This window comes from Mustela putorius, unplaced genomic scaffold, assembly GCF_011764305.1.
Source record: "Mustela putorius furo isolate JIRA1106 unplaced genomic scaffold, ASM1176430v1.1 tig00004035_pilon_pilon_pilon, whole genome shotgun sequence".
NCBI lineage: Eukaryota > Metazoa > Chordata > Mammalia > Carnivora > Mustelidae > Mustela > Mustela putorius.
Window position 1 is genome coordinate 1,710,867 of NW_025422171.1, and position 13,932 is coordinate 1,724,798.

The 13,932-nt window shown below is 41.8% G+C and overlaps 1 protein-coding gene across 7 annotated transcripts; it reads right to left on the bottom strand.

Annotated features, from left to right (window-relative positions):
• Positions 1 to 4,084: 4,084 nt before the first annotated feature.
• Positions 4,085 to 12,597, bottom strand: GJB6 (gap junction protein beta 6). Of its 7 annotated transcripts, none has more exons than XM_013048838.2 (3): positions 12,182 to 12,597; positions 9,558 to 9,721; positions 4,085 to 5,620 (listed from the first exon to the last, which is right to left on the bottom strand). In XM_013048838.2, the coding sequence occupies exon 3, from the start codon at positions 5,606 to 5,608 to the stop codon at positions 4,823 to 4,825; it is 786 nt and encodes a 261-aa protein (XP_012904292.1). In that variant the 5' UTR covers positions 5,609 to 5,620; positions 9,558 to 9,721; positions 12,182 to 12,597; the 3' UTR covers positions 4,085 to 4,822. The 7 variants fall into 7 exon arrangements, with proteins under 7 accessions (XP_012904292.1, XP_004778312.1, XP_004778313.1 ...); XM_004778255.3 differs by having other exon boundaries at positions 9,572 to 9,721; positions 12,182 to 12,555; XM_004778256.3 differs by lacking the exon at positions 12,182 to 12,597 and adding an exon at positions 11,751 to 11,864 and having other exon boundaries at positions 9,572 to 9,721.
• Between the last annotated feature and the right edge of the window lie 1,335 nt (positions 12,598 to 13,932).

Genomic DNA, 13,932 nt, shown 5'->3' on the forward strand with positions numbered 1-13,932 from the left:
ATTTACATGCTGAAAATTACACAATGCCGATGAAAGAAATCAAAGAAGATATACATAGTGAGACATACTGTGTATGTGGATAGGAGGATTTGACATAGTGAAGATGTCGATTCACCACAAATTGATATACAGGTTTAATGATATTTCTACCAAAAATCCAGCAAGATTTTTTGTAAACATTCGTAAATATAGACATGATAATTCTAAAATTTATGTGATAAGACAAAGGAATTAGAGTAGCCATAAGCAATTTGAAAAGGAAGAACAAAGTGAAAGGAGTCTTTTTAGCAGCTTTCAAGGGTTATTTATATAGTATAATAATAAAGACAATCTGGTATTGGTGGAAGGATAGACATTCAGATCTATGGAACAGAACAGAGAATCTAAAAATAGCTCCACACCAATATGCTTAATAGATTAACAAAAACACAAAAACATCTCAATAGACGAAAGATAGCATTTTCATCACAGGATGCTGAAGCAACTGGACATCTGTCTACAGGCAAATAAATGAACGTCAACTTAAGTCTCAGACCTTATATAAAACTTAACACATAATGGACCACAAACTTAAATGTAAAGTGTTAAACTATACAGCTTTTAGGAAAAAAAATATAAAATATTTGAGATTTTGGATTAGGCAAAGACTTCTTAGACTTGACACCAAAACCACAATCCACACAAGAAAAAAAATTGGCAAATTGGATGTCATTAAAATGAAAAACTATTGCTCTGCAAAAGACCCTGTTAAGAAGATGAAAAGCTAGAGTGGAAAAAAAAATTTATGAATTACTATCTGTCCAAAGCCTAGTATCTACATATATAAAGAACTTTCAAAGCTCTATAGTTAGAAAAAAAAATCTAGTTAGAAAATTAAGATGATGTAGAGATCGCTAATAATCACATGAGAAGGTGTTCAACTTCATTAGCCATTACAGAAATGCAAATTAAACACATCTATCAGAATGGCTAAAATAAAAAATAGTGACAACACCAAATGCTGACAAGGATGAGGAAGAACTGAGTCACCCATACATTGCTGGTGAGAATGTAGAATGGTGCAGCTACTCTGGGAAACAGTCTGGTAGTTTCTTAAAAAATGAAATGTGCAGCTACCATATACCCAGCAATTAGATTCTTGAATACTTGTCACAAGAAATGAAAATGTGTTCACAGAAAAACCTATATATGAAAGTTCATATTTTTCATATAAGCCCCAGACTGGAAACAGCTTAGATGTCCTTCAGTGAGTGAATGGTTAAATATATTGTGCATATCCATACAATGGAACATTACTTAGCAGTAAAAAAAAACAAAAACAAAAAAGATTATTGGTGCACAAAACGGCCTAGTTGAGTCTTCAGAAAATTACAATGAGGGGAAAAAAATCCAATCTCAAAAGGTTGCATACTATATGATTTCTTTTATAAAAACATTCTTGAAATGAAAAAAACTATAGAAATAATGAGCAGATCAGTGGTTGCCAGAAATCAGAAAGGCATGTGGTAGGTGGAGATGGGATAGGAAAGGATTGGGTGTAGGTATAAAAGGACCACATGGGGGATCTTTGTGGTGATGGAAATATTCTGTGTCTTTACTGTATCAGTCAATGCAGTGGTTGAGATCTTGTAGTATAGTTTTGCAAGATATTACTATTGAGAGAAACTGTACAAGGTTAACATAGTCCTCTGCATTATTTGTTATGCTTACAGGTGATTCCACAATTATCTCATAGCAAGAATAAAAGAGAGGGGTCTGCATAGGACAACTGGGGAATTATGAGCCATGACTGGATTTTGTAATGTGATGGTGGCATTATATTTTAATTTTAAAAGATTGGTCTACTCTTATAAGACCCATATTGAAGTATCTACTGATGAAATGATGTGTCTGGAATTTGCTTCAGAGCAATCCAGAGTGGGGGATAAGGAGATGAGAGTCTCCTGGGAAAGTGAAAAAGCATGAATACATCATTGTTGGAGCTAGGTGGGAAGTGCGTGGGATTTTTTATCATATGTGGTCATCCAGCATGGAGCTGTGGGAACCAGTGCAGCTTGGTGGTTAAGCCATTGCCTTTAGAGACAGTTGGACTTGTTTCAAACTTTGGTTCTGCTACATATTACCTCTGTGACTTTGGGCAAGTTATTTAACCTCTCTGTAAAATAGGATACTATCTCAGGGTAACTGCACAGATAAATGAGATTGCCAAAGATAGGGTGAGAAAAAGAAAGGTCTTCTCTCAAGGGCTAGGAGAGGGAGGGAAGTCAATGCAGGAAGTAGAGGAGCTGTTGGAGGAGGAGACCCAAGTTTAGGTTGGGCAGTTTCTTGTGCCTTGGGATCCAAAAAAGAGGTCTCAAAAAGAGTTTTAAGAAGATGAAAACTGATAAAGAGCCTTGAGATTTGGTGTTTAGCAAGTCATGGTGCTGACAGTGGCTTGGGTTCAGTGGTGAGAATGAGCACAGAAGATGCTGAGAAGTGGATGGGGAAAGAAAGTATGGCCCACCACTCCTGACCTTGGTGCAATGGTATGGAGAGAAAGTTCCGGAGGGAAGGAGCATTAGGGGCTTTAAAGAGCAGAAAACAACTGAAGAGAAAGAGTTGGAAAATAAGAGGAGGGACCAATTAGGTGGTGTTGTCATGAGGGGTAACAGGAGTCCCCAAATCATGGTGGGAACGCAGTTCCTTTCTGATACAGATTGGTATTTTCACCTTGTCCTTCATTTGATCCTCATTTGATTAGTTGCATTTCTCTACACCAACAGCAAGACAGAAGAAAGGGAAATTAAGGAGTCAATCCCATTTACAATTGCACCCAAAACCATAAGATACCTAGGAATAAACCTAACCAAAGAGGCACAGAATCTATACTCAGAAAACTATAAAGTACTCATGAAAGAAATTGAGGAAGACACAAAGAAATGGAAAAATGTTCCATGCTCCTGGATTGGAAGAATAAATATTGTGAAAATGTCTATGCTACCTAAAGCAATCTACACATTTAATGCAATTCCTATCAAAGTACCATCCATCTTTTTCAAAGAAATGGAACAAATAATTCTAAGATTAGATATTTAAAAAGAAAAGAACATTATAGGACATTGGGAATTATGACTTCTAACTAGATTTTTTAATAGGATGGTAGGATTATAGTTTTGTTTTGAAAAGTTATTCTTTGGTTTTTATAGATTGATACTGAGGCATTTATGAGTTAAATGATATGTCTAGAATTTGCTTTGGACTCTGAAGAAAATGAGAATACTTTGTTTTTCTGGAGAGATGTTTTGGAATCACAGAGCCATGTGATGTGATCACAGAGCCACATGACACATGTCAATGTGTCAACAAGCTCTTGTGGACACTTATTATTCATTAGGCTTCCTCATGCAGAATATGCCATGCCACTGTTGCCCCTTTACATGGCGGTTTCATGTGTTTGTGTGTGTGTGTCTTACCACTCCAGAGTTACCAGTCTGACTCACCAGCACCCACCATCCAGGCATCTGTGTTCAATCTGGAAATCCCTGGAGAGAAAGGTTTCCTCATCTGTGGGTGTGAAGCTGTGTGTACATATCTCAGTCATCATGGTCTGAAGGATTCAGATAATGAATGATTCCTTTGAGGCAAGCTTTGTGTGAGAGCTGCATCTGACTTCCTTAACCTCCTCTCTATAAGAGCTGAACTGACCCTGTGTCCTAAAGCAGACAAATCCTCTCCAAGCTAAGAACTGGGTGGGCTGCTAAGCTCAGCTTCTGCTCATTTGATGAGGATAGAAGAATCGGGGTTGAACTCCTGGACAACTCTACCCACACAACCAGCAGCCTGCCCACCAAAAGTAACCTACCCACACAACCAGCAGCCTGCCCACCAAAAGTAACCCAAACAATCTGAGGGTTTTGAAGGGGCGAGCGGTGGGAGGTTGGAGTACAAGGTGGTGGGTATTATAGTGGCATGGATTACATGGAGTACTGGGTGTGGTGCAAAAATAATGAATACTGTTATGCTGAAAATAAAAAATAAATAATAAAAAAAGTAACCCAACCAACTCACATTACCACGTGAGGAATGACCACATTGAGCCCAAGACTCAGATGAAGGCATAAGCAATGGGGCTAGTCTTTATTGAGGTTAGCACATTCATGTCAGCTGTTCACAACGATTGCAAATTGTCTAGTTTTAAAAAGCTTCCTACTTCCATACAGTTCTGTCTACATTAAGGAAGCAATAAAAATATTTTATACAATGAACAATTTCCACCTTAAGAGTATCATGATAGTTCATAAGTTTGTCAACAGACAATGCAAAACACTATTTACAACAAGATAGACTCTGTAAGTTCAAATTTTAGATACTTATGGCATAATTATAAAACTAACATCGTATGTTTTCCCATGTAAGAAAGACCAGTCATTATAAAAATACTTTATATAAATTCAAAGTCAGAACTAAAACATTCAATCCTATAAAAATATCTTTTACTAATCAAAGTATCAATTTCTATGTAAATGTTTTTTATCAACAACAGTTACACGTTTACATTTTCAGGAAATACCTAGTATGTCGGACAGTCCACATAACATGTTAAAGTTACTTCAAGGCACAGTTGTAATCCTTTCTTAGTTTTCAGAGATAGACCACATATTTGATTTTGCTGCATATTAATGGAACAATTATTCTACAAAATGTTAACTCAAGTATCTATGTATTATGAAAGCATTTATAAAGACAAAATCTTCAGCCTATGGGAGGGATTTTTAGATAGGCATTGCCTTTAGGAGAAGGCACCACTTTTGTTATGAGTCAGCTACGTTGTGCTTTGAAATGTTTAACTGGGAAAGCCTGTGATGGCATTTTGACCACTATCTGAAATCAGCTCGTTCATTTCATTTTGCTTACTCTCTTTTAGGGCGTGATTGGGATGATTTCTTTGTGTTTGTGTTCTTTTTGATCTCCTAAAACATAATTTCAGCAGCAGGTAACACAACTCGGCCACGTTAAGCAGCATGCAAATCACAGATGCAGAAATCATAAAAATGGTAAACACGGTTTTCTCAGTAGGTCTAGAGATAAAGCAGTCGACAAGGTTGGGGCAAGGGTCAATCCCACATTTCAACACCCAAGGCAGATGGTACCCATTGTAAAGGAAGTAAAACACGTACATAAAGGATGCTTCAAAGATGATTCGGAAGAAGATACTGCTGGTGTACGTCCACCACAGGGACCCCTCTATCCGAACCTTCTGCTTTTTAATGTCTTCTAAGTCTTTGAATTCATTTCTTTTCTCTCCTCGCCTAAATTTGCGGGCAGCCTCGTGTCTGTAGTAGGCAACGTGCATCGCTACCAACAGGGCCGGGGTGGAGACAAAGATGAGTTGCAGGGCCCACAGCCGGATGTGGGACACAGGAAAAAAGTGGTCATAGCATACATTTTTGCATCCTGGTTGCAGAGTGTTGCAAACAAAATCTTCCTGCTCATCACCCCACACTTCTTGAGCAGCCACTACAAGGATCATGACACGGAAGATGAAGATTACGGTGATCCATACCTTCCCGATGCTGGTGGAGTGTTTGTTTACACCCCCAATGAAAGTGTGTAGGGTACCCCAGTCCATGTTGGATTATTCCTAAACAGACAAAAATTAGCCAAGGTTAATTAATGGAAAGTTCCTTTGATTTTATAAAATAGTATAGTTATATTAGAGACCGGAGCAAATTTCTCTTAAAGTATGCTGCAGTGGGCACTTGGGTGGCTTAGTCAGTTAATTGGTTAAGCGTCTGCCTTCAGCTCAGGTCATGATCCCAGGGTCCTGGGATGGAGCCCCATGCAGGGCTCCCTGCTCAGTGGGGAGCCTGCTTCTCCTTCTCCCTCTGATCCCCACACCCCATTCCTGCTTCTCTCTTTCTCTCTAAAAGAAATAAATAAATAAAGTCTTTTAAAAAAGTATGCTGTGATATTTTTATAACTTCAACCTCCTAGATTGCTGGTAGGTTTTCTGGTAGGGAATGCACTTAACAAACCAGCACCCTCAGACTGTTCAGGGCTCCCAGATGCTGCAGACCTTCACCAAAGCCAAGGAAGTGGAGCCGGGAAGAAGGAACCAGAGAAATAGTTTTGAAGGATTTAGAGCATACCAGTCTGTTCCAACTTCACCGGCCAGAAAGCAATAAAGGACTTTGAAATATTTATAGATCTTAAAACTTGTTCATATGCGATGGAGTAGGAAAAGTTTTAACACAGAATATGAAAAGAACATTTAAATTCCTAAGTTCAAACTAAAATTGAACCACTTACATTGTGGCAGAAATGAGAAAATGCAAATTATGGTTTTAACTTAGCCTAGACTTTAGGGAAGCATATTAATTTTTTCAATGAAAATGAAATGATAGGCAGAATTCCACAGCTAAAGACCTGAAAAGGGTTGTTGGGGCTGGGGAAGGGTGCAGACAATTCATTAGTGTGTCATACAGTTCTGAGGGAGTCAGCTAAGGGAGGGAGAAACTTCCAGCAGCATTGAGGAGCTCAGATTTTCAAACAACAATAAGATGGAAGACAACCCAGATCACTATACACAAGAGGAGGGGCCCAGACTTGTAACAACAATGTCAAAAAATTTAATCAGTAATTGAGCCTAAAAAAAAAAAAAGAGTAAAATTTAAAAAAAAAACATGAAAAAGAAAGAAAAATAAGATACTTGAGTCAAAAGAAAAGAAAGGGGTTGGAACAATAGAGCACAACGCAAAATTTTACCTGATAACAGAGAAAATGCAGACTATTCCCTACTTTATCAAAGAGAAATTATTTAAATAATTATTTCTAAAAACATGAAACAAGAGAGGTATGGAGCTAGTACCTACCTTCTGAAAAAGAGATTCTCAATGCCCACAGTAAATATATCTTTGATCTTAAAAACTCATCTTTGGGGGCACGTGGGTGGCAAGTATATTAAGTGATCGACTCTTGGTTTTGGCTCAGGTCTGATCTCAGGGTCGTGAGCTCGAGCTTGCCAGAGTCTTCTTGAGTTTCTCTCTCCCTCTTCCCCTGCGCCCCAGCCCCCACACTCTCTCTCCCTCAAATAAATAAATAAATCTTTAAGACATTTAAAAAAGTAAAAACTCATCTTGGATAATATGAATTATAAAATTGATTTTTAATTTATAATGAAAGTCATTATAATAAATTTTCCTAATTTTTGCTAATTGTTTTCTATCCTGGAAACATTTCAGGAAGTAGAAACACATTTTGATGTTTAAACATCAAGCTATTCACCTATCCTATTTGTTAATAAAATGAAGATGTTCTGTAATTAACCAATAAACATCCCACATTGCAATTTGGTTTAATTAAGGACCCAATCAACAAGTTTTTGATTTATCAAATAAAAGTTCACATTTTCTTACACCCTCCAAAGTGCAAAGAATTTAAATTCCTCCACAGGTAAGAATGCAGTTTTTCCGAGTTCTTTATCAACAGGCTTGTGAACAACAGCACACCTGTGGCCACCTATTACCTGCCCTTCTAGCAAGCAAACCAATCAAGGTGCAAAAGGACAACTCAGTCTGAATGAATCTGGAGAGGCTGAAGCCATGGGAGAGGTCAGGAGGTCAGAATTTCTTCAGAAGAATATGGTCCCAGCTTTCTAGAAGCAGGATTGTTGGCATCCATGCCTTAGGGCTTCTCCTTCTTAAAAAAACAGGGACAATTATGGCAGTAGTTTTATTTCTTTTGGCTTTTCTGGGTGCCCAAATTACACATTCTGAAGTTCTATCCAAGTAGCAAAGCTGAACAGAAAATAATCTATTTTATAATACTTTTGACCTCCACTAAAAATCAGTAATTTCCCCGGGCTTTTAAAGGGAGAAAAAGAGATGCCTAGGTCACTAAGAAAAATGAGTGACTACGCCCAAATACAAGTGTGTCTAGCCTGCTGGTCACTCAAGACAATCAGGCTAAAGACAAACCACCTGATCTGCTCCTGCAGGAGCAACAAAGGCCCTATTACTTCTCACAGTAGAAATGACAGGAAGTGCTGCTCTCCATAGTCTCTGTCCCTCCCTTGCTCTAAGTGCGCTGCCCAGAAGCCATACAGTGAATGCAACCCCGTGTTTCCTACAGTAAGAAATTCTCTTTCATTCTTCTGTCTAGTCCATATCATTCCTGAGGGTCTTGTGTATATGGGTCCTGTGTATCATTGTTTGTGTGCTAAGAGCAGAAGGACAGCTTGCCTCACAACTGTCAGGAGCCAGTCAGGGAAAGGGACTGCCCCAGACTTCCTGATACTTTGCTGCAGTCATGGCAAAGGCCTGGCTACCCCCAGGACACTCTTCCCACTGGAGGAGCCCAAGAGAGGAAAAAGCTGACTAGAAGATTCAGCTCCACTCTTCCTCCTGAACTGAACTTTCAGTGGGTTGAAGCCACTTCTGGCTTGAGGGGGAGGAGACTACCCACTGGGCCCAACCCACATCTGCCTCTCCCTGTAAAAACATAACTCCTGGGGTAGCTTTCCATCAATATTTGGGTTGTAGAAGATTTGAAGGCTGAACGCTCTTTGAAAATTACTTTCCAAAATAGCTGCATCCGTTGGAACCCTTTGCAATTAGTATTAGTAAACAAAACACCTCCTTCCTTTCATGCTTTAGAAGGCTACAGCCAATGGGAGCAGCCTTTTCAATAAAAAGTAAAATATTAACTCTTGGTGAAAGAGAAGTTTATCTTAACTGGTGCCTCTCTCTTTCAAGGAAAGAATACATCTGTCTAGCTTCCCTAGTCTTGTCTCCATACAAGACTGTGGTTATACTTCATGGCGCCTGGGTGGCTGAGTGGGTTAAGCGCACAACTGGATTTTGGCTCAGGTCATGATCTCAGCTCATGATCTGAGTCCTGAGATGGGGCCCTGCCTCCAGCCCCCACGTCTGGTCTGTGTTACTGATCTGGGAGCCTGCTTAAGATTCTCTCTCTTCTCTTTCTGATGCTTCCTTGCTTATGTACTCTCTCTTTTTCTCTGTCTCAAAAAAAAAATGTGGTTACACTTCAAGTTACAAAGATAAACTGTCTTTGGTTTCGTAGTATATCTAAATCAGGGTGAATAACTCCATGTTGCATTCTTGATACTAAAGCTCCAGTCTGGATACCTAGTTCTAAGAATAAGTAAACCATTAATCTTACCTCTGATGACAAACACAACATTATGAAGATAGATGGTTCCTTCCCTTTTACAATTCAAATAAATTAAGTAATAAAATTTCTTGATTGTTTTAAAACTTAAGAATTTAATCATAACCAGTTTGCTTAACAATGCTATTTTAGTTTCACTGATGACAGAACCAAAACTAAAGCTTTAAAATTATAGTCTTACCACTTAGCAGACACAAAAAGGGGGAAAGTGTCTTTCTAGAAAGTTCTATTTCCCTTTGGATGACCTTTTCAAAGTTATTCATTGAATATTTAATAGACTTGAGAACAGAATACATTTCTCATGATTTCGACATTAGCTTTGGGTACTTGAGGGGTTTTATATTGAGAAAAAACAATGTCAAAGCATAACAAGCACATCTGGGCCTTACTTCCAAGGACTCACAGCTTATTGGCCTGGAGAAGAATTAGATAAGGATCCCTCCTCAAGGGCTTCAGGCTTTCTTCTACACCATTTGATTGGCTAAAAGCCAATGTTGACAGTAATGATATGAATATAAATCTTTGCACAGTTTCAGTTCAGTGACGATGTCACCTGTGGATGGAAAAATCGTAGATGTGGCCATATTTCTTTAACTACTTCCCGTGTGTCTATTGCACGACCTTTGTGGGTAGTTTTTCTTTATCCCCAGAACTGTTATGAGGAAAGTCTAGAGACTGCCAGTTTCCTGAGGCTTCATACTTTGAATAAAATAAAAATAAAATCTTTAGTGTAGATTCTTTTCCTTATCAAAATAGTGATAATACCCAATCCCAAACCTCAAGCCCATTCCCTGAGCAATTGAGAAAAAGAGTAAGGGAGTTTGAGAAATTGGATATGCTTCTTTATCCCACAAATCAGCAGTCCAAAAAAAAAAAAATCTCAAATTCTCTTTTTAATCAAGAAGAATCTATGTCTGTTGTCTCTTGAAAGCTCAGGTCATTCAAGGGACAACCTTATCTCTGATTTTTAAATTTAATGACTCAAAATTTCATCAGCTGTCCTTTTAGAGTAACAGCTAGTGATAAAATGGATTTAGGATCTATGTACTTCTTCAAAATTAACTCAATAAGAAGGAAATAACTTTTTCTATGTACGGAGTCTAAATATAAACATGGACAATTCATAAAATTACATGCGTTTCTTAATCCATTTGAGGAGTCCAAGAGTTAAAACATTTTCCATTAAGCAATCTCTGTTTATTCAAGCAAACCTGTGTCCTTTCCAAAGATTTAAGTCTAACTTGAGTTGAATGACCATGAAAATAAAAAAGGAAAAGGTGCTCCATGGACTCAGTTCCATTCTCACGGTTCAAGCAAGTAAAACAGAAATCCTGATAAATTATAATGCAGCCACTGGAAATTATGGCCTCATGACCAAGACGCTTGTATTGAAAATTATTTTCCCACAATTTAATTCTATTTAGCATTTTAACTAATGTCTACAAACCACTCATAACTCCTGGATTATTCAGATTGAATCAAAGGTGCATGGTGAGGGTCTGCAAGTAAGGATTTTCCTTTCACTCTACTCAATTGTTTAGTCAGACTTCTGCAGTTCTTTTCTTTCTTAAAGCTGTTATAATTCAGAACATAAAAAGTAAGAAAAAGAAAATGAAGTCACTGTTACTCACTGTTACCAGTACAAGAGTTGGTTTTAAAATAAAAACATGAGTGAAGCTGCTGGACTGATTCGTGTCTTCCCAGTTAGGGTCACTGTCCCCACTGGCCCAGTGGGGGTCCCAACTCCCACCTCAGTTATGTCACAGGCTAGAGAGTGTTGAGGTTCTCTCTTCATAACTTCCTTGTTTCCTCTTTGGCAGGGTTCAAACAACACCCCCAAAGGCTCCGCCTGATCCAAACAACAGACAAAGCTCTCCACAGGAGCAGTTTTGAGCAGCATCCTGCAATTCTAAGGAAACTGCTTTGGGGCAGGACATTTTCTTCTAGAACACTGGTTAGATTCTACTAGAACTGGGGCAAGAAAGAACTTCTATGGCATAAAGTCTACTGAAGGGAAAGAACAATGAATGATACATGATAACATTCAGTTCAAGCACTACACTGACAGTGAGACCTAGGGGACACTGCAGTCACTGGCCCTGCAGTGGCTGCACGCCTATACCCCCTACAAGCCTTCATAACTGCAGTCAGGCCACACTCACCTGAAGTTCAATCCGGAAAGGAGGCCAGGCCCGTCAAAACATGCGATGCAAGGGAACACCTGGGACTCCTCTCCTTCACTAGACAGGAAGTACCTTCTGGTGCCTCCACCTTTTAACTGACATGTGTCACCAGTGACTCTTAATTATTGTTGTCCAGTAATTGTCCAGTAATTGCATTATTGTCATCTGCGTTTCCCAAGTTCCTTGGGCATACATCACGCAGCCAAACGGGTCAGTTCCACCTGGGACTTATCCACTAGCCCGGTTGAACCGGCTTTCCTTTTTCCCAGATCCAAGCAGGACTTCGTCAGGGTTGCACGAAAGCAAAGAAAACCCAAAATGCAGCAAAGGAAGTGGGGGAAAGGGGCACGGGTCCACACCCTGGCCACTGACACACACGAGGTAGTGTATTTATCAAACCTGTTGTGCAGGTCGAAGCGGGACCATCTAGGGTAAAAGTCAAACCCGTCCAACCTCTTTCCTTCTGGTGCGCAGAGGACTCCAGGAATCCGGTCGCGGCCCCAACAAACGCTCTATGATGCGGATCCACAGCAGATAAGGTTGCCCTGGGCAACCTCAACACGCGGACACCCACCCCTGCCCGCCGCCCAGCGATCGGAGGGCAACTATGCCCTGCAGCCACAGGGTCCACCATGGAGCGATCGCCCCCAAGATCGCCAGAGAGGTGACAGGCTGCCTACCTCACCTGCTCGGGGTTCTCCGGGGCAACTACTGCGGGCGAAGGGCCGAGATGGCGCCGCACGCCCACCGCCTCCATCACCGCGCCCCCAAGCCCGCCGCCAGCATTCAGGGGCGTCGTCCCGGTCGCAGCGTGCCTGGCTCCCGCTTACCTGCTCGGCGGAACTGAGGCCGGGGGTCCAGAATCCCGGGGCGCGGGGTTCTCCGCGCAGGGCGGCGCCTCCGCCCCAACCCGGCAGCAGGTCCGGTTGGGGCGCCGCGGACTCTTCGGCCGGTGTCGGGAATGCGCAGTCGGCGCTCCCGCTCGGCTTCGGGTGCAGGCCAGGCTCCCACCTGCAGCGCCTTTTAACTTCGCCCCACCCCGCCTCTGCCCTGACGCTTCCCGGCTGGCAGCGAGGCGCGAGAGCGCGGAGTTCCGACGCGCGCCCGCCCGCCCCGGGGCGCCGGGGGCAAGGAGGGCCCTCCCTCGGGGGCGCGGAGAGCTAGGGTTGAGTACGGGAAGCTGGGGGTGTAGAACTGGCCCTCCCTCAAGGGTGCGGGGAGCTGGGGGTATGGGTTGCAGGACGGGCCCTCCCTCGGGGGCGCCGGGCTCTGGGGGCTGGCCCGACCAGGTCTTGAAAGGGTGGGGGCGGCTCACGTCTCCTGGCGGATCAGGGGGGTCGCTGGCAGAGCCCGTGCTCCGGGTGGGAGGCCAGTAAGCCCGAAAGCGCCCTAGGGAAAAAGGACTGGGCGGTTGGGTCTGTAGCCCTTAGCGAGGTTTTCGAAGGAGGAGGACTCGCTGGAATCAGTGTTAGGGACAGGTTGTGTTTTTAACAGGACACATACTCCTTTTTTTCCTGGACACTTGCACTCTCTTATAGCCGTCCAGGTACTTGTGCAGGGCCTTCTCCTAGAGAGCAGCCTGGAGGCACAGTGACTACTGTTCTTTATTAATGACCATTTATAGGAGTTGAAGAGGTTATTTTTATTAGTTACCTCCATCCTTTGACACCTCCTCCAGGAGAAGCAGAGAGGCTTCCTCTGCTAGCCTAGCGTTCCACGTACAGACCCAGTTGGCGCCCTCCTTTCACAGACAGGGCTCAGAATGCCCAGGGTAGGCACAGGGTCTGGTGCTGGGACTGCTGGGATGGAAATGGTGGGAGCTGTTTAGGGACCCAGCTTCACAGGTTCAAACCTGTTCTGCATCAGACAAGAGGTGTATGACTTGCTCATTTCACAAAATTGGCTGGTAATTAAATGTCCGCACCTAACCATACACAGTTGTTGGGTCATCTCTCATGCAACAGGACTAGTGGTGGTTCTTAAGATGCCTCTTTAAGGTCCTGAAAAATGAACCTAGGCTATTAAGGTCTACCTCCCGAAAATATATATATATATATATATATATATATATATATATATATATATATATATTTATTTATTTGACAGACAGAGATCACAAGTAGGCAGAGAGGCAGGCAGAGAGAGAGAGGGGTGCTCTCTGCTGAGCAGAGAGCCAGATGTGGGGCTCGATCCCAGGACCCTGGGATCATGACCTGAGCTGAAGGCATAGGTTTTAACCCACTGAGCCATCCAGGCCCCCCTCCCCCGGAAATATTTTGAGGAGAACAAGATTCTCACAGAATTGCCCTGCCTCAGATAAGTTTAAAACATTTTGGGGGTGGGCCCTGGAATGTCCTTGAACGTAAGGTTGGTGACACACAAAAACCCGCTTTAGGCTTTTTCATTAGACAGAGTTTCTTTCTTAATGTACCCTGTGCCTTGAACGTTCCCTCAGTCTTAAGGGTTTGGCTGGTTCTCTCCTGCCCTCCTTTCTAGTCTCTCCATCATTCCCGCCAAACAAATGCACCAGCAGGGCACATCTGTTTGCATAGTAACATAATTCAATTGTAAAAGCATACTG